The sequence below is a fragment of the Camelus bactrianus genome, chromosome 2 (assembly GCF_048773025.1).
Source record: "Camelus bactrianus isolate YW-2024 breed Bactrian camel chromosome 2, ASM4877302v1, whole genome shotgun sequence".
Classification (NCBI taxonomy): domain Eukaryota; kingdom Metazoa; phylum Chordata; class Mammalia; order Artiodactyla; family Camelidae; genus Camelus; species Camelus bactrianus.
The window spans coordinates 110,540,778-110,561,813 of NC_133540.1; the positions used below are offsets into that span (position 1 = coordinate 110,540,778).

Below are 21,036 nucleotides of genomic sequence, written 5' to 3' on the forward strand. Positions count from 1 at the left end.
TTTATTTTTGATAAATACTAGCATAAATCCATGTCTGAAGAAAGATTTAATAAACAGGGCTGGGATCATTGTTAACAAATTTTTTTCAACTTGAATTCTCATCTATATTGTATGTAAAATATATACTCCAGATTGATAAAATAATTAAAACTTTAAAAACACTAACCCATCAAGCTGCAGGGCCACGCAGTTGAGTATTTATCAGCTATGTGGGAACCCTTTGTGAAGTGGTCGTTAAGAGAGTCCAAAAGAAAAGATCAGTATATTTTTGACTTCATAAAAATAAAGAAAGTAAGCAGTAAGCAATCTGGGTAAACTATATTTCATTTAAAAAGATAAGGCAGTTTCCTGTTTGATACATAAAGAACTAATGTCAATAAGTAAATGCATGGATAAACTGTTGACCAAAGCAAAACTGAAAATTGCTAGTGGATTCAGGAATATGTTTTAATTGTAAGTAAACATAACCGATCAATTTTGCCAAAATCTTCTTAATCATGTTCCTAGCCTTTGACCCAGTGGTTCCATTTCAAGAAATCTAGTCATACAGGAAAAGTGTCCAAAATATTATTTTTAAGTTATGTACCATGATGGTAATAGAAAACTTATTGATAAGGGTGTCTAGAAGTAAGTCCACCATGTAAATTCCAGGCCTTATCATCACTGCCACAGGGAACATTGGTCCCCAAAGCTTAATTCCTGACCTTCTTCCTGCCTACTTTTTTCTCTATATTTCCTCTATATTCTTCTACCTGTTTCCTCCATGGAAACCAATTTTTAATTTTATAAACATGTTTTCTCCCCTTTACTTTTCAAATTCAACTTCTTTCATAAAGAAAAGACTTCACAGGGATAGTTTAACTTTTATAGAATTTAGGACTGATTTGAGCTACGTATTTGCTAAATGGGCTTTTGTGCATTGTCCTAGGGTTCTAACAACTTGTCTGTCTTCCTATTTCTATGGAGCAGTGTGTCCTAAATTTATAATAATAATAGCTGTTAATTTCTTATGCACTTAGTATATGGTCAGTTAGTGGCCTAAACCCTTTAAAGGCAATTTTTCTTGTTTAATCTGTACAATAACCCTTCACAATAACCCTTTACTTTCTCATTTAATCTTCACAATAACCACATGAGATAGTCAATATGTTTATCATATAAGAGCAAAGAGCAGTAATGTGTGGTCACAAGCTAGCCAGTAGCAAGCCAGATTTGTACTCAGGTCTCTGACCCCAGGCTCCTTGCTCTTGGTTGTAAATGCTGTCTGTCTACCAGACTGAAAAAAAAGATTTCCTTGAAAATTTTTAGGATATGGGGAAAGCTTGTTTTAATTATTATTTCCATGGCTATTGTCTTTATAAAATCTTTTGCAGGGTTACCAAGAATAAAGAATGAAGTGTGTGTGGTTTGATAATAAGTTTTTAACTTAGAGCATAATGATTTAAGTTTTGCCTCTGTCAGATAACTTTCCTGATGGTTCAAGGATTTAAAAACAATTTTTAACATTAATCAGATAAATATGTTTGGATGTGTATGGAGGATATATAACTGATCTAGAATAAATGTAAATTCTTTTTCATAGTCAACTTTCATGAGTTATTCATGAAAATTTTCATTAATATGGATATTTGATATAGTTCAGTATATACCCATATAGTTTCATAGTCTGTTTTTTATAATTCCGAAATCCAAAAAGTACAGAAAGTCATAACCCATTTGGTGGCAAAACCTGACCTAAACCAACATGAAGATACTTGTCTTAATCTGTTCAGGCTCCTGTAAAAAAGTACCATAGACCAAATGGCTTATAAATAGCAAATCTCTCTCTCACAGTTCTGGAGGCCAGGAGTCTGAGAGCAGGATGCTAGTGTGCTAGGTTCTAGTGAGGCTCTTCTTCTGAACTGTAGACTACCACCCTCTCCTGGTATCCTCACATGGCAGAAAGAGAGTGAGCTAGCTCTCTGGCCTCTTTTACAAGGGCGCTAATCCTATTCACGAGGGCTCCAATCTCATGACCTCATTACCGCCCAAAGCCCCCACGTCCCATCACACTGGGGGTTATATTTCAATTTGGAGGGGATATAAACATTCAGCCCATAACAATATTTTAGCCTTTATTTATTCACACTGTATGAAATGTCATGCATCTGTAGAGAAATATGAATATATTTGAATCAGGGTGCTGCCCCAGACAACACGGGTGGTGTGGTTGAGTTACAGAATATATTGCATATACATTATATTGTTCTTTTTTTTTAAATATGAAAACACTGAAAAATTATCAATTCTGATATAACACTGGTCCCAGATGTTTTGAATAAGGAATTATTGTGTATGCATGTGTTTGTATATACATATACACTTATTTATAAATATATATATATATCCAAAATTATTTAAATTTGTAATATTGTAATCAGGACAATCTTTGTTTACTAAAAACTTGGTATTGTGTTCATGAAACATTCAAGAAACTAAACAATTCTAAACATGATCATTAACACTCAAGGAAAATGTAAGGATATTTCGAAAATGTGTTTCCTTACAAATTATTTTGTTTTCCTTTACAGAGCAGTAAACCTGACAAAATGTTTTCTCTCAGTTCAATGAAGTTTTATCTTGGAGTGAAAAAGAAAATGAAGCCTCCAACAAGGTAACAGCTTGGAAGGGAAGGGTTGTTGACAAAGTCACGGGAGAGTATGTCTGTTCAAGGGAGTGGGGATCCGTGGCACTAGTCTAACTTCGTATGAATTAAGTTTTAGACAGACAGGTGGCCGGGGATCTGTGGCAGATCAGGGAGCCTGTGTGGGTGGATAAGGAAGGATGATGTCTCCACTCAAGTCAAGCTCCTGGGTGAATCCATGTCCTCTGTGTAGAACAGGAAACCCCCAGAAGACCCCGTCTGCTGGGAAGCATATGGGTTTCTTTATGTCCCATTCCTTGCTCAGTCACACCCTCGTGGTGTTAAGGAGTGTTGCAAAAAAGTCTACCCACAGAAGGACAAATGCTGCCCTCCAGCTTCCTTGGCTTTTAGAACATCTTGGTCCTGGCTCTACAATTTGCCCTTTTGGCTTTGCTGAATTTGGTAATAAATCCATAGCACATAGATGGTAGAAAGAAGACCCCTCTTAATCCTGGCTTCACTTTAACACCTGAATCAACCCAGCATTCAGGTTATACTACACTTTCTTATCACAGATTACTTTGATTAGCTAGCTGATGTTGGCACAAATATTTTTAACATCATAAAACATCGTTTTAATGGACTGTATATGATTTCAGATTCTATCACTGAAAATGTCCTCACTTTTGCCTCTGTGCTTAATTTGTAAGCCCGGCACATATAGCTGTGTTGCAATGGGCACATTCTTTCATCTCTCACAATATCAGTAAATCAATATGTAAATTATTGTCTTTTGGCCATTTTCCTGGACATCCGTCCTTACTCAGCCCAGAATATCCTCTGAGAGATTTACCCCATGCCCCATAACATCATAAGATTCCTTCTGTTTCTCTTCAACATATTTAAATTTGTAGTCAAATCCCTCAGTATTTATCTTTATCTCTAGATAAATGACACCCAATGAATCATCAATTGTGAATATCAATTCTATTATGCATTCCCACCATTAAATATTACCTCCTTAACATCTAATTGTTTTCAGTCTTGTAAAATGTATCATTTTTAATATGTATGCATGTGTTTTTTTTCCCACATGATGCAGTTGGGGATTGACAGCGTATTCTGAAAAGCATCACTGGTAAGTTAACAGCTGGCAGGTTTGGATTTGCCATACTGATGATAACGTCAGTAAATGAATAACATTATTCTTTCTTTGGCAGATAGATCTAGAGACAGGAAATGTTTCACCTAAGTTAAAGTCTTTTCTAGATACTTTGAACCTAAGAAGGGGAAAATAGATTTGTTTCAGGGTGTAGGTCCATTTCAGTCCCATGTATCCTGTTTGTCAATGCCTCTTATGACAAATTACATGTGATTTCTTCCTAGTTATCATATAAATGTGGAATCCCTGGTTTTATGGGATAAGCAGGCAAAATTCAGTTTTAAATAAAGGATAACAACTTGTCAAAACTCAGATTAAAATATATATATTGGTTTCAAATCTGTTCTTTCCATAGAGGTACTTTTTTCCATTGATGTCACCAGGATCTAGCCACTCTCTGTAGACATTGTGCCAGGTGATGATTCCTCCTCCCCCACCTCCCTGTGTCTAATCAGTCTCTGACCTGCAGGGGATCTGCCTCTTAATTCTCTCTCTGATCCGCCCAGACCCATTCTGTCCGTGGGGCCACTCCTTCATTCATCTGCCTGGATGATTCCAGGAGTCCTAAGTGCTCTTCATGCCTCTGACTTTGCTTTTGGTTTCTGGTACGTTCTCCACCCAGCACCAGAGGAGATTTTCTCATGCTTCTTTTCTGCTTTAAAACTCTCCTGTGAATCCGGCACCTACAGGATAAAGTACAGGATTGTAAGCACAGCACACGAGACCCTTTAACATGGGGCTCCGTCAGCTTTATCTCCCATGACTTTCCCTTTTTTCCCTAATGATAAAACAGTCATCTGTCTTTAGTTCGCCAGGCATGCCTTGCTGCTTCATATCTGCATGGTCCCTTTACTATACCTTCTTCCGTAGTGTTTGCTACTCACTTTTCTCATCACTTCATCCTCCTGCTGATCTGGCAGACACAACTGTCATTTTGTATTCAAACCCTAGCCAAAATGCTCCAAAAGTCTCATCAGAAAACTCTCAGCTCTAATCATTATTTGTTTATTCTTTGCATCTATAATATTTTGTACCCGTGGGTGCATAATTAAAATGATTGGTGGAGAGAACAGTTTTCCTGATGTGGTAATGGGAAGGGACACTGTTTTTAAGAGACTCTAATGAAAGAAGCAAGAATTATTTTTAGATGTTTCATTTTAACATTTTTCCAAATAAATTATCTATAATACAGGAATAGAAAAAATATAATTACACTGAAATATCCATATACCGTTCTAACATCAGTTACACTATTTTCCTCTGCCAGGAAACAACTTTCAAGTCATCCCCAAGTGTGCTGTTTGTTTCTATGTTTGTGTTTAACTTCACTTTCTCTTTTCCTCACATGTTATAATTTATTTGTTTACATTCCTGGCTCCCTTAATAGACTATGTGAACCTTGAGGGCAAGATCTCTGTTTTAGGTAGGTTTTCAATAAAAGGTTACTCAGTCAGTGTTATTGGACATGCAGTGGTTTTTCTTTCAGTTCATTTTTTGTGAGTCTGGTGGAAAGTAATGTTTATAATCATAATGATGGAGACTTAAGCCTTTTTTAAAAAATCTGCTCTTAAGAAAATGTGCACATATTTTTCTTCTTAGGCTCAGAGTTTCTGGGGGAAAATATTTTACCATTATGTACCTGAAAAAGCAAATGACATTGACCTTTTTGCCTTTCCAAAAATATTGCTGATCATTTTTCAACAGCTCCCTTTACCTATGTCTTGCTTAAATGAACATATTTACACTATTATTTTGGTAATATACACTCAACAGAAGCCTAAAGCAACTTGTACTGAAATACTCCCATTTTGATTACATTACATCATTGATCAGAAGAAACTCCAAGAGGTATGATCACTTACCAAACAAATACACTGGAGAATCCCATTGTCTTCTTGAATTATATATTTTATAAACCTTGTTTTGCAGGCACCTGTGTTGTGATAGTTCACAAACTCAGATGGAGTGGATGGCCAATGTCTTTATTGCCCAGGTATGATTATCTGTTCCAACCATCAATTATAATAACTGTTTAAGGAAAAATGTCCATGTGGTGGTGCTTTTCAAAGAATTCTTCATGAGTTTTATGCACATACTTTTTTTTTCATTCATTTTTTAAAATATATGAGAATGCAGACTTACCCCTTACTCCTTGAAAGAGAGTTTACTCTTTGTTGAGGCTTTGTTTTGCCAGCCCAGCAGCTCCTTAGCTTGCAAGAGGTGCTTCAAGATGGTCATATAAGAACGAGGGGCTTGTCTAAGCTGTCATCCCATTGACCTTTGTTTAGAAAATGTGTTCTTTTCCTTCTTATTCTCCCCATGGCCTCCTGATTTTCCAGAAACAAGGACAGGAATGTCCATTTCTTGAATACATACTGCATGCTAAATACTTCAAAAGAATTAATTTGTGTACTCCTTGCAACAAATCGTGCAAGATTATGCTTATCAGGGAACAGGATTAACGGAGGCTCTGTGATTTGCTCAGGACCGTACATTTAGTTAGTGCTTTAAACCCAGGGGCGCCAGGGGCCGACACCTGTTCCCATTCCCATTTGGCCTCCCTAGAGGAGGACTCCCCCTTGGAGGGACAGTTAAATAGTCCCCTTAACAGGGGACTGGTTTCATCCCCAGCCTTGTCTGGCTGAACGCCCAGCAATGCTTCCCCCACAAGAGCACTGAAGTTCACTGGTGACAATTAAGTTGCCACTCTTTATTACTCGGGATGTACTTCCCTGTTTCTCTTACAAGTGAGAAGTTAATTCACCCCAGAATCTTGTCCTTGTTTTGAAAACCATTTTCTCTGTTCATTTAATTTATTAACCTTTCCAGTGGTTAATAAACACTGCTCTTCACAGCCTGACTGTACTATTACTGCCTGGGAATACGTTGCCAGAAAAAGACCGGCTGCTAACTTCTTAGAGGCTTTTCTTCTTTTTTTGTGAGATTTTTTAAAAATTCAGATATTCAAGTCCTACTTAAAAAAAAAAAAAAAAAGGTAGATTTGAAGTATTAGTAAAATTGGAACCAGAGAGTCTAAAACTGTTACAGTGTCGATTTATGGCATAACTAAATTTGATGTTTTTGTTTTTATAATTGAAGTCAGTAGACTCTGTAGTTGAAAAGAAAGGTGTAAATAGCCAGAAGCAGAGGTTACGCTCACCACCAAGTTATTTCTCCCTGCCTCACCTGCCCTCCCTTGTTGTGTTCACCCCAGAGACTCAGCGCAATTACATTTCTTCTGTTCATTCCACTTCTTAGAATTAAGGTAAACACAAAGGTCCTTTTGGATTTGAGGATTTAATGGTTCACCTCCATAGGAAAACAGATAGGAAAGTAGCAAATGTTAATAGTTAATATGTTAATACACACATATCAACAGTGAGTGCCCCTTACAATGAGTTCTTTGTGGTGCCTGAAATACTTTTCTAATATCCATCCCCATCCTCCCCCACTGCCTCGAAAGTCCTCAGCCTACATGTCACATTCTCAGAGAAACCTTCCCTGATCTTTGGACCAATTAGACCTTCAGGCTGCAGGACCCCTTAGCATCCTGTACTTCGACATTGTAGCTCTAGTTTAAAACCATTTGCATATTCAGGTTTTTCAAGTCTGTCTTTCCTACTAAAACATAAACTCCATGAGAGGAAGGACCATGTCAGCCTTATTAAAACTACATGTATATCTGCATCACAGAGCCCAATGCCTCCGACAAAGCACATGCTCACATGCTCAGTTAGTGTTTCTAAAATAGGAACAAGAATAATCTGATACAATTTCTAATAGGTATTAGTGTGATGAAATGATAAAAATAAGCTAGGGAAGGGAAAGCCAGCATGACTGATGTAAGGAAGGCGCTAGTTGAGAAAGCCTCTCAGGGAATCCTTTCTGAGTAGCTGACAGCTGTGCTGAGACCTGTCTGAAGTGAGGGAGTCAGGTATCCAGGACAGAAGAGAACACTCCAGGGATAGGGGCCAGCAAATCCGAGGTCCTGACATGTCATCCTCTTGACTCATTCCATGCACATCAGGAAGGCCTGAGAGAGGATGTCAGAGATGAGGAAGGCAGGGGGCAGTTGATGTAGTCAGAGATTGGAAGTCTGAGTGGGAGACTAGGGAATGATATAATCAGCTTATATTACTTAAAAAAAAAATTGTGGTTCCTTTGTTGAGGCTGCACTGGAGGGGGTCAAGGATGGAAGCAGGAAGAACAGCTCTGTGGAAGATGGCAGTTCACACTAGGGTGGTAACAGTGGATCTGGTGAGACATATTCAGATTCAAGAGTATCTGAAGGTAGAGCCAGTACGGCTTACAGATTGATTGGCGATAGCAGTTTGGGAGGAGTAGAAATCAAGGAAGAGTCCTAGCTGTTTAACTTGGTCAGATGGTGAACGTAGGTGACATCATCAGAGATGCAGAAGAACATTGAATGTTCTGTTGTGGCCATGTGAAATTTGAGATGCTTATTGGACATACAAATGGATAGGCTGATTAGCAGGTTAGGTGTCTGAATCAAAAACTCATAAGGCAGAAGTTTGGAGCCGAAATGTAAGTCTGGTGGGAGCCAGCATTTGGGTTGTACTGAAATGCCGTGAGGGGATTGGGCGAGATGAGAGAGAGAGAGAATATAAGAACAAGGGAGAATAAGAATGCACAGTTGCAGAGGGGAGGCTGTAGGGAGAGAACGTGAGGAAAGACAGATAAGCCCTAGGACACTGCAAACTTTCAAGGTCAAACAGAAGAGAAAAAATGAGCAGAAGAATGAGAAGCATGGAGGAAGAAGGAAATCAGGTTTTGGGTGCTGAGAATTCTATCAAGGAATTGAAGGAGAGAATGTTAAACCAGCAGAGGCTCTGAGCAGACATAAAGCAACGTGAGCAAACACATATGTTCATTATTGCTGAAAAAGTCATTATCCCAAAGAGGGTGTGACCCCTTTGTCCTCAGATTATTGACTCAATTCTGGTCCACTGAGCAATTATAGATATGACTGGAGAAGCGTTATTTGTAATCAGAGAAAATACTGATTGGAAGAGATGTTTATATGGCCTTAGATGTACATTTCGTGGTGGGAAAATGAAATTCTTGAATGATTACTAATAATTTGTTGTTGTTTTTCCTTTAGTTTTTTATTTCTTATTGATATATAGTTGGTGTACAAGATTATATGAATAACAAGTGCACAGCATAGTGATTCAAAATTTTCAAAGGTTGTATTACATTTATAGTTACTATAAAATACTGGCTGTATTCCCTGTTTTGTATACTATATCCTTGTAGCTTGTTCATACCTAATAGTCTGCACCTCTTAATCCCCTTCCCCTATATTGCCCCTCCCCCTTCCCTTTCTCCACCAATAGCCACTAGTTTGTTCTCTATATCTGTGAGTCTACTTTTTTATTATATTCACTAGTTGGTTTTATTTTTTTAGATTCCACATATAAGTGATATCATACAGTATTTGTCTTTCTCTGTCTTAGTTATTTCACTTAACGTAATAATACCCTCCAAGTCTATCCATGTTTGTTGCAAATGGCAAAATTTTATCCCTTCTTATGTCTGAGTAGTATTCCATTGTATATATTTGCCACATCTGCTTTATCTATTCATCTGTAATGGACACTTAGGTTGCTTCCATTCTTGGCAATTGTAAACAATGCTGCTATTAACATTGGGGTGCATGTATCCTTTCAAATCAGTGTCTTTGTTTTTGGTTTCTTTTCGGATATGTACCCAGGAGAGGAATTGCTGGATCATATGATAGTTCTGTTCTTATTTTTGTTTTCCATGGTGGCTCCCCAGTTTACGTTCCTACCAATTGTATGAGCCTTCTCTTTGTCTCCACATTTTTGCCAACATTTGTTATTTGTGTTCTTTTTAAATTAAATCAATGAGTCAGGGAGGGATATTAGAAGTGTTGGGGCAGAGTAAGAGATGAGCAGTAACCTTCAGAAGGTCGGGAACCCAGTGGTATGGGAGTAGAATGTCAAGGGAATGCTAAGTGCTCACTTGAAATTTGAGGGTAAATTTAAAAGTGAGATGAATCTCCAGACTGATCTTCATCATTTTGGAGGCACCAACAGAGTAAGTTAAATGGGGTTTAACTAGGGCTTGGCCAGGCCAACATTATAGAAAGAGAAGCAGCAAATGGCTTGAACATATTGGAAGGAAGTGAGCATACTGATTGACTGTGAAAATCCAAGGCAGGCTGTGAAGGAAGTAAGAAAGAATGTGAAAGGAGAATGGTGGTAGAGAAGAGACTGAAGATCTCAAGAAGTCTAAAGAATATTTAGAGCAAATGAAACTAAACTAAACTAGCTGGAAAGTAAGGGTCAAGGTCAGACAGTGAGCAGCAGACCCATGTCTACTACAGCGTTATCCACCACAGGCAAGGTATGGATTAGCACAGAGTCTAGCAGTATGCCCCTCAATATAAGTTAGCTGCTATTATGTAATGAGCACACATTCAACATCTGTTGAAATTAAATTTTTTGGCTGTATAAAATGTGATATTACAATACAGACTGCAACCTAAGAGTAAAAATTTGTTCTATCTTAACAGAAGAAAATAACTAGTAGGTATTCAGCTATATAATTTACTAGATGGTTTTCATTTCATCAGTAACATCTCTAAGCTTCTCAGTATAGTTGGTATTCTGTATTTCTTTCATAGGTTGTCATCTGAAAATCAATTTGTTTTTCCCAACTTCTGAAAAGTTAATCTACCCTGAGAGGTAGAAAAATTCTTTAAAGTTTTTCCTTTCATATGCATATCTTCAGGATTTATCATTTAAGAGCTTTCATTTTTACCTGTGGGTATTTCTCCACTTCGCAAAATTAACTTTTCTCCAGTCATATCTATAATTGCTCAGTGGCCAGAATATGTAGTCAGTACTATCTGAGAACAAATGTACCACATGTTCTGTTGCACAATGTACAGTGTGAATGTCTTGGTATAAGATAGCAGTTCTTTGGAACTCAGTTAGATGAAAGAGTAACATTTTCCCAAAGATCACAAAGATACTTGTCCTGACAGTCATGCCTTATGTTGACTTGGGGGTATATGTAACATCAAGTTATTTTTACACGAAAGTTGTCTTTGTGGGAAGAGAAGATGAATGTATAGTCATTTTGACTCCAGGGCCTAGAAATGTAGGCAGGTGTATTACATTTGTTGGTTTCCTTAAACATATTCCCCCTCATGGTTTTGTAAGTAGTACAGAAGGCATGTATTTGAAAGCTAGAAATTGAACTGAGACCTCAAAGCTCAGTTCACGTAAGAGTTTTGCATCCTGGAGTGGTTCCGCCACCAGAGTTAACATCATAATTACAACGGGGCGCCTCATGGAACACAGAGCATCTGACTTGGACGTATGGAAAAGGAGCCAAGTGACTATGTAACCTGGTGTACCACATGGTATAAATCACACACCAACAGCAGGAAATTGTGTTTCCACAGCATGAAAATGATATATGGCCACCAGCTGGAAAGGAGCGAAAACGTTCTATCACCAAAAATCCCAAAATCGGAGGTTTGCCTCTAATTCCCATCCAGCACGAGAGGAATGCAACCCAAGCCCGGAGAAATATTGAGGTAGGTTAGGATTTTATTTGTTTTTCCATTAATTATAGCATTTGTTTTCTTTTGTCATAAGGTGATTCAATGCATTAATTACTGCATTGGTTTCAAAACCACAGTAATAATTACTTTGGAAAGCGTAGTAAAAATCATATCCATCAAGAAAACTTTATGAATAACCCTGTGCCACTCTTTGAAGTTTTTTATTTTATTAACTTGTCTTAAATGATTAGTTTTAATAATGTCATTGACCACTCAATTACATATGCACAGTACTGCTTTTTTTTTTATCCCTAAAGTAGCCAAGAATGTCAAGTATGTATACAGAAGTTCTCGTGAAAATTGCAGTCTCAAATTAGTCTTCCAAGTTCACATCTAACCTCCTTAGAATAAGCCTGTGGCAGAATATGTCTGGAGACACTGTGACTAGACATTCCAGTAACACAATCAAATTCCAGTGGTTTGGGAACCCATGGGGTGTCTCAGTTCATTTAAGGGAACCACAGGATGACCCCTGAGCATCAATAAAGGAAATTTGGCATCTTTCATGAAAACTGCTATTTGTTTTCCTTCTCACCTTAAGGGCAGGGTGAACATAAAGAGCATCAGTCTTGATTCAGGAAAGGACGCAGGCTGTTTACACTCAAAACTGACCCTTCGGGACTAGCGCAAGTTTCGATGCCTTAGATGAGTTGCAAAAGAAAAGCACATAGAAGATATTATTTCTTTTTAGAGCCTCTGTTTGGGATTAAGCTGTGTGTTTCTTGCTTTCCAAACAGGAATAACTTTTGAAGGATGAAAGCCATTTTAATTTAATGATCAGATTTTTTTTTTAAATGTTTTACCATTTCGAACATTTATTCCACTGTAATATGCCTCTCCTCTAAAAGATAAAAGCCTTGAAAATAATGGCTTATTTCCTTCGCTGCCTGCTCAGGCCTGTGCTGATAAAAACACAGGGAAGAAGAAGGCTCCCAGGAGCCCAGGCGCTTGTCCCTCCGGATGTTCTGTGCTTACAGGTTTCTCTTGGCAACTGCTCTGCAGAGCTGTGGCCTCCTCAGCTAATCTAGAATCTTTCCAGGAACCCAAGCTGAACCAGTGAAGAAAAGTAGGGGAGTAGATAACCCCAGCTTCTTCTGCCATTGCCTCGTGATCGATTATGGAACAAAGAGAAAGATAAATTATTAGAATCAAATATATTAACCAGTATCCAGTATGGAATTGAGACGATGATTTAATATACAGTAGTTTGTTACTTAATCCCAAATTCAGAACTTCAGAGACAGTTTTTTGTTTCGTTTTGTTTTGTTTTTTAGCATACTTAAGATCAGAAATTTGGTCAGCTAAAACTAACAAAATTGTTAAAGGCTTTTAAAACAATGCCATGAAATACTAGTTGCTTGAAAACATATGTGTAGTTAAACTAAGCCAGACTTTTTTGTAAATTTGGTAAATGTGGTAATTCAACATATTTGGCAAAGAAAATTTTTTAATATTTAGTATTTTTCATTGAAAAACATTGAAAGTTTAAAAGGAATTAAAATTACAGTTTTTCATATGAACCATTAAAATATAGAATTAGATTAGATTTATGTAAATGTGTGAGAAAATATATTAATAAAGTAGCTTAAAATATTATTAAGTAGGTTATATTCATTAGAAAAATGTAGTCTTTATCAATGGATATATTCAAGAAAGATTGCTTTTCAGATTGTTGCCATACTGGTGAAGTTGGTGACTTCCCATTCTGTGATCTGTCTTGCTTTCATGAGGCTCAGTGGAAGGTAGAATGAGGATACTTCATCTGGGCATGGAAGGCTTCCTGGAGGAAGTGACTTCTAAAATTAACTGAGTAAATTAGTAGTGAGCTAGCTGAATAAGCCAGGGGAAGTAAGATGTTGGCAAAGGAAATCAGATGAAGAGGCCAACAGAGTGCTTAAGAACATACAAGCTAGATGCTACCTAGAGCCCTCCTGCTTACTCTTGGGTACCTACACTTTATCATTGTGCTCAGCTTTTATCTGTAAGCCTGTAGGGATAACAGAAGCCCTTAATTCGTAGGGTGCTTGTGAGGATTAAATGATATCATACTTGAGAATTTATTAGACTAATGCTTGGCACAGAGTTAACACTTATTGAGACAAAATAAGGACCTTGGAAGGAATATGGAATAATTCACTCGTTTCCAAAATTGCCTTTCCTTTCAAGAATGCCTTGAAAGGAATCTGTAAAACAAAAATTATGAGTAAAGAAAATGATGCAGTTGAAGCAGAAAATGGTGACCTAGAATCCTACCCATTAAACACCTCTCTCCCCTGTCATCATCCTGGAGCACAGTTTGATGTGGTGGAAAGAAGACTGGTTTCAAACAGGCCAGCCTCGGATCCGTTCTGAACTCCCACCTGTGTGACTTTCAGCATATGGTCATTTCCTTGGGTTTCTATTTCTGCATGATATATTCTGTAGTGTAAATAATCATATAAAGTATAAAGCATTTAAAACATTATCATGAGAATAAATTAGTGATATATACTTTATAGCAAAGAGATGATATCAACTAATACAGTGACTTCAGTAGTGAAAGTCATTTTAAGAGAGTTTCTGCTGTAATCGGTACACTGGTCATACTACGTTTTGCTATCATGAGACCTCCATAACCATTGGCCCTCATCTAGATATAAAGACAAATACATGCGGGCAGAGTCTAGAGCCTTGTGAGAGATTTGCTCACCCATTCCTGCATCTTGCTCTGACTGTGACAGAGGAACTTTTTTTTTTCTGGTGGGAGACCGACTCCTTTTCAGATCCTCGTTCCCATTCAAACGGTTTTCTCTAAACGCCCCCTGACACAATCTAGTATCGTCTGGACCAGGCTACCTCTTGCTTTCCCAATTTCATACCTTGTCTTTTAAGAACAGTGCAGCACATAAAGGATGTCCTTCTTTCCACAGCATCAATGCCCTTGGCTTTCTTTCCCCACAGCAGGCTAAGGCCCTCCACACACCGCATTGTTCATGCATATCACTCCCTCTCTCATCTTCTTAACAGTTCTCTTCATCCCCCTCTCCCCACTTCATATAAGCTTATGTCATTTAGGCTAATATTATAGTTTTACTTGAAATTTCAGCATTACATATATTAATATTTGTCCTCCAAATTCAACATCTAAGAGACTCTTAAAGTCTTTCTGCTGATAGTTGAAAGATAATGAGAACTATTATTACAGTATATGTAAAACCACTCTATATCCTTGATTTTCCCTAATAGATGCCAAGTGAAACTGTTTAATAAGATTATATTTTTTATAAAACTCCCTGTCACATTCCTATGCTAATAGTCATCATTTTTACTAATCTCTCATTTTTTTATATATTGTGATAAAATACACATAACAAAATTTTCCATCTTAAGTGCACAGTTCATTAATTACATTCACATGGTTGTGCAGTTACCAACACTACCTCTAACATATTCTAATGAAACTTTGGAATTAAGCTAGGAACTAAATAACTAAATGTTTCTTCCTATCGATTTTAGTGTAGAAGAAATACTTATCTATAATGCATAATCTTAATCTTATCAGAAAATTCCAAATTACAAAATACTTATAAATTACATTGATGAAATTGTTTTTATTCAGCTTGAATTTGTCTCATAATTTCCTCTTTTGATCTGCTGGGATTTAGGAAAATAGAACAGAATATTATACATCTGAACTTTTTTAAACCTTTCTTCAGTCACTATTCAGAAAATATTTATTGATCATTTCCTGTATGCATGCTCTGTAATAGGGTGAACAAATCAAAAGTGAAAAAATAGAAACCCTTCTTGCAATGAGTTGACTTTATAGCAGGGCATTCAGACAATCACAAGAGATGAGTGGCTTACACAGTATATTAGAAAGTGAAGGGGGAGGGTAATAGTTCAATAGGAGAGCATATGCTTTGCATGCACGAGGTCCTGAGTTCAATCCCCAGTACCTCCGTTATAAACAAACAAATAAAGCCAATTTAGCGGGGGGAAAGTATAGCTCAGTGATAGAGTGCCTGCTTATTAGTATGCACAAGGTCTTGAGTTCAATCCCCAGTACCTCCATTAAAAAATAAATATAATCACACCCCTGAAAATAAGAAAATAATAGAAAACATTTTTTAAAAAAGTGATGAGTGCTATAGAGAAAAATTAAAAGGTGAAGTGTTGCCTTTTGAAGCATGTTATTGGACATCCTTAGTTACTACACTGTTGATGCTACTCAATTTCATTCTTAATATTATCATTTTCATTTCACCCTCTCTCTCTCCAACATTTGTAATGTAATAAAAAAAAATAAACTCCTTGAGATTTCTTCTGTCTGTGCTTTGCAATTTTTACTAAGGAAATTACGAAGACATTTCTTCAACTCTTGCTTGTGAAAAGAAAGATGACTTTGCCTTCCTGCCCCCACCTCCACCCTGACCCAGTTTGAGGGCGGTGGGGGGTAGCCTTTAGCTGGGGCTCCCTACCCAGTACATGCTGGATTCTCTGTTGTTCATTTTTTTAATCTCACATTTGATTAGGGTGTAGTCCCCTTTGCCCAGTCACGAGACGCCCTGAACGCTAGTGAAGAAAGTGCAGCTCGCAACCAACGCAGGTCTTGTCTCAGTGGACCTGGACCCTGGGACCTGCGGGCACTTAGAGTTCACCGAATGAATGTGTACTCTAATCCACTGATACCAAAGTGGGCTTTAATACATAACTGTGTGTACCTTCCAGTGTCTTCTGAAATGTGTCTGTGGGATTCTAATAGGCATTATGTGAGGAAAAGATTTCACTAGTCAAATATTTGGGGGAAGAAAATAAACAGAAAAAAGAAGTCAAACAGGATTTTCCGCTGTAACATCTCTCAGCTTCTTTAATATGCTAACATGTATTGTGAATCGCAAAGAGGGGCCTGTAGTGCAGAGCATTTCTGAGACTCATAGGCCACAGAGACCACCTTTTTTCTCTGTGCTTCGGGTACAACACTAGGAATTATAGATGCATGAACATGTGACACATCCAAGCAGAAGTGAATTGGAAGAGGCAAGTTTGAAATGAGAGTCAATTTGAGTACCTAACTTGAAAGACACCTTTGAAGTGGTACGTTAAATGCTTGTTAAAATGAATTTCCATGGTCTATATTTCAGTTGATTTTGTAGCTCTGAGATCAGTCTATAAATTCAGACATGCTGCTTGTGCCAAAGGAGAGTTAGAACCTAAATCACGGAAAGAAATTCTCGTGTAAGAAGCATCAACTTTTCCACGCAGTGTATTTTTGAAACAAAGTGTGCCAGATCTTGCTTCCCTGTGAGATGTTTCATTTTATTTTTAGAGTGCAAAAGCAGAACTCGAAAGGCTGCGGATCGGTGCAAAGTGTGTTCAGGAGCCTGGGGACAGCACCTTAAAGGGGAGAGCTTCCCTTGTGGCCCAGTGCCTGGAGCACAAGGACGATAAACTTCGAAGTCGAACCAGAAAACATCGGAGTTTCAACTGTCTGGAGGACACAGAGGCTGAGGTCCTCCAAGGGCAACCAAAAGGCCATAAAGGGCTAAAGACATTGAGGAAGACCGAGGATAGGAATGGCAAAGCTACTTTGGACACTAATAATAAGTTACCATCCAAGGTCATTGAGGAGCTGAGCGTGGTTCTGCAGCGGTCAAGACCCCTTCCAAAAGAGTTACAGGGGGAGCAGGTCGTGCAGAAAGAAATAAAATGACTTATGTTGCAAATTATTATTTTTTTTAAGTATCGTGTACAATGTTTGCAAACCGGAAACCAAACTATAAGATAATTCCTGGTTGGTGAGATCGGTCTAGCTATCCTTAACCATTTAAAGAGCATTTTAAGCTATATATATATATATATGTGATTAAGTGTAAGATTAACCATTTTTTGGTCTGAACAAAGCTTGTACAGTTCAGCTGTATTAATAAACCTTGTGTAGGAAGGCATTGGGTTACTTTGAGTGGCCAGCCTTTTGCAGTACAGTTGACCCTTGAACAGGGGATGGGGGTTGGCGGGTTAATCTGTGTATAATTTATAGTTGGCCCTCCTATCCAAAATCCCTCTGCATTTGTGGATTCGACTAATTGTGGATGGTGTAGTACTATAGTATTTACTGTTGAAAAGTATCCACGTATTAGTGGATCTGTGCAGTTCAAACCTGTATTGTTCAAGGGTCAACTGCAGCTGTCTTTTAAGTGGTGTAATTTATGAGCAGAAATTGCAAACTGTACTGTATTGTATAAAATGTGGTGTTTAAATGACGCCTATGAAACTATATATAACACATTTTGCACTTTGAGAAACATTGTAAATAAAATTGCTGTATGTCTTTAGGTTTACATAGGGTCTGCCTTAGGGAACAGTCAGGGAAGGAAGTTGAAAAGCGGGTACGGTTGGTTTTAGCAGCTGCCTGTCAAACAACACTAGGGTTTTTTAAAAGAGGCAGAGAGTTAACAAATGTCCTAAAAGTCAAGGAGGCTGTTGAGATTCATTCTAGTTCAGTGTTGACTGGAACTTGTTCATGAGAAAGAGTTCCTTACTATGGTTCTGGTACGCGCAACATTCATCATCACAGGGTTTTATTGTTTTTGTTTGTTTTTTGTTGTTGTTATTGTTTTACTTTGTATGTTCATTTCTTATTATTTTAAGTAAGGTTGTAATGTCTTTTCTGCAATGCCAGAATTTACTGGACGTGTACAACATGTGGCCATTTTGGAGTTGGGGTTAACTTTTAATCTAGTCTGGGTTTTTTTTTGTTGTCGTCGTTTTGGGGGGGGGGGTTGGTTTTTTTTTTAATAAAGCAGCAGTCTCCTCCCTGTGCTTAATGATAAGACAAAGCCCTCTATTTTTGTTTCCACATAAAGAGCAGCTACCGAGTTGGTTATTTTCCTCAGACAGACAATACTACCTAATTATAGTTCACATTAAGGGCATCACTTTTCATCAGTTTCTTTAGAATTTTATTAGGTCTGGTGAGTTTTGATTAACATTATTTTATGTAGCCAAGCTTTACTCCTCCCATTTCTTTTTGCCCCCTCTGTCATTCAGGTGTCTTATCTGAATTTGTCTATGTTCAAAAGCCCACACTTCAGTCAGTCCAATCATAGTACAGTAATGTGCTGTTAAATGCTATGAGTTGCTTCATTGTAAAATACTGATCACTTGTATTTGGTGGTGATAAGACAGTTTACCACGGGTTTGTGACATCTATTCTTTAAATCCACATAGATTGGAATTTTTTTAAAGAAAGAAACTGCTGGTCAGTTTATAAAATAGGTGGCATTATTGGGCAGCCTTCCTTTGAAGCAAGAAATCATGCTATTTAATGAAAAAAATCTAAAACTATTTATGTTTTATGAAATAAGCAGACATGAAAATTATGTTTGACAGTGTTGGACAACAGGAAAGTATCTGGATATTTTTACCTGCCTTATCTGAATACTTTTGAAACTTGAGCTTAAAATCTGATAACTTTGGTTTCCCATCCATTCCTGTACAAGTGTCTCCATTTTTCAAGTGTAAGATAAGGGCCAATGATGACATCTCACATATTTTGAGTAAAAATTAAAATTGTTTTACAAGTCCACTTGAATGTGTGACTGTTTTTCAAAATAACCACCTTCAACTTTTGAAGACAGACAAATAAGTCAAATAGATTGCCTTTCCTGTTTTCCTTTTTTAAAAATCTGAATTTAACATATACTTCAAGCTAGCTGTCATTTTTTCAAGCACATCAGTATGAATATTATTCCTTTTAAAATGATGAATATATGCAAACATGACACAAACAAATTGATGGTACTCATTCACTTCTAAAGCCCTAAAGTTACTTACTAGACATGGCTTTTAAATATTTGATTTCTAAACAAATCATTAACTAATGATTTATCAAAGTGGCACTGAAAATTCAAAACTAAGCAAAAGTAACTGAAGTAAAAATATGTCTGCATAACTAAATTAGCTGCCAATTTGCATTGTTCATTGGGCAATTTTTAATCCTAAACTACACAAACTGTATTAGGAAAGAAATATTTTTGAAAATACATCAAATTTATTTGGACAGATTGTAGTATTCATATATTTGTGTTTTCTCAAACTTCTGATAATCACTCTGGAGAGATGATGAAAACATTCATCATCTCATCAAAATTTACACCAAGACTTTCATATTATTCACGCAACAAAAGACAGAATTAGTTTCATGTGAACAATATCCTGTTGTGTGTACATCATCACGTTTATCTCTAATCATTTGGAAATACAGAGCATAGAAAGGAGTCCTGTGGGTAACTAAAATTCATCTGCTTTACATCCCATAGTTATTATTTTTAACAAGTTTTTGTTGAAAATGTTCTAAATTATGTTGTATATCCCTATATTCTCTGCCATGACTGCTATATGTTGAATATAAAGGTTTAAATAATTCAGATACCTGTACAGATTTAAGACTTTTTTGTGACATACTGGATTAAAGTTCAGAATCTAAGTGTCCTTATCCAAGAAGTGGGAATAACACCTGTAGACTTTGTGATGACTAATATACACGTGAGCCTTGAACAACCCAGGTTTGAACTCTGAAGCTCCACAAATACTCATATTTTTTTCAACAGCCAGTACTACACAATGTACCACTGGCTGAGTCCACAGAGGGAGCCAATTATAAGTTACATGTGGATTTTCAACTGGGCAGAGGTCAGTGCCCCAACCCCAATGCTGTTCAAGGGTTTGAACTGCACAAGTCCACTTATCCATGGATTTTTTTTTCAATAAATATTCAGCTGGCCCTCAGTGTCTACACATTTCACATTTGCAGATTCAGCCAACTGTGGACTACAAACTTAATAAACTACCCGTGGTTGGTTGAATCTGCAGGTATGGAACCCGTGAGAAACTATGGGACTTGAGCATCCTCAGATTTTGGTATCTGCAGCAGTTCCTGGAACCAATCTCTTGCGGATCCCAAGAGACGACAGTATGTATATATATATTTATGTGTGGGTGTGTGTATATCACATACCTAACCCACAGTAAATGTTATTTATTAGTTTTTTTTAGTTCTCACTTGGTCTAAGTTGACACTTTTTACTACTGGTTTTCAGATTGCTTCTAACAGTTTTTTTCTCATTCCTTTAAAAATGTTTGTTATGCACTAAGAGAACAGATTACCACAGGTCATAGTCTGAATTGTGTTCCCCCTAAATACATATGTTTAAGCCCTACCCCTAGTATTCCAAATTTGGAGTATTTGGAGATAGAGTCTTCAAAGAAGTGATGATGTCAAAATGAGGTTAATGGAGTGGGCCCTCATCAAATCTAAGTGGTGTTCTTACAAGAGGAAATGTGGATACACAAAAACACCCAGGGCTGTGTTCACACAGAGGAAAGACCATGTGAGGACACAGCGAGAAGGTGGCCGTCTGGAAGCCAAGGAGAGAGAGGTCTCAAATGAGACCAAACCACCAGCACCTTGATCTTGGTCCTCCACCCTCTAGCATCGTGAGAAAATCCCTATAGTTTAAGCCACCCAGCCTGTGGAATTTTGTTACTAGAAGCCCTAGTACACTTTTATATTAATCTGTCAATAAAGATATCAGATGAGCAGAATCCCCCCTTGAATTTGCTAGTATTAGTCTGCACTACTGTTACTCTATA

At 37.4% G+C, this 21,036-nt stretch overlaps 1 protein-coding gene across 3 annotated transcripts in view; it reads left to right on the forward strand.

Moving 5' to 3' along the window:
• The window catches only part of ARAP2 (ArfGAP with RhoGAP domain, ankyrin repeat and PH domain 2), a 149,357-nt gene extending 129,542 nt beyond the window's left edge, over positions 1-19,815 (forward strand). For all 3 annotated transcript variants that reach the window (XM_010962699.3, XM_010962700.3, XM_045522396.2), the window contains 5 exons: positions 2,571-2,653; positions 3,726-3,761; positions 5,715-5,778; positions 11,242-11,376; positions 16,712-19,815. In XM_010962699.3, the coding sequence (XP_010961001.2) occupies positions 2,571-2,653; positions 3,726-3,761; positions 5,715-5,778; positions 11,242-11,376; positions 16,712-17,095 (702 nt within the window). In that variant the 3' untranslated portion in view covers positions 17,096-19,815. The remainder of the gene's footprint in view (positions 1-2,570; positions 2,654-3,725; positions 3,762-5,714; positions 5,779-11,241; positions 11,377-16,711) is intronic.
• Positions 19,816-21,036: the final 1,221 nt, after the last annotated feature.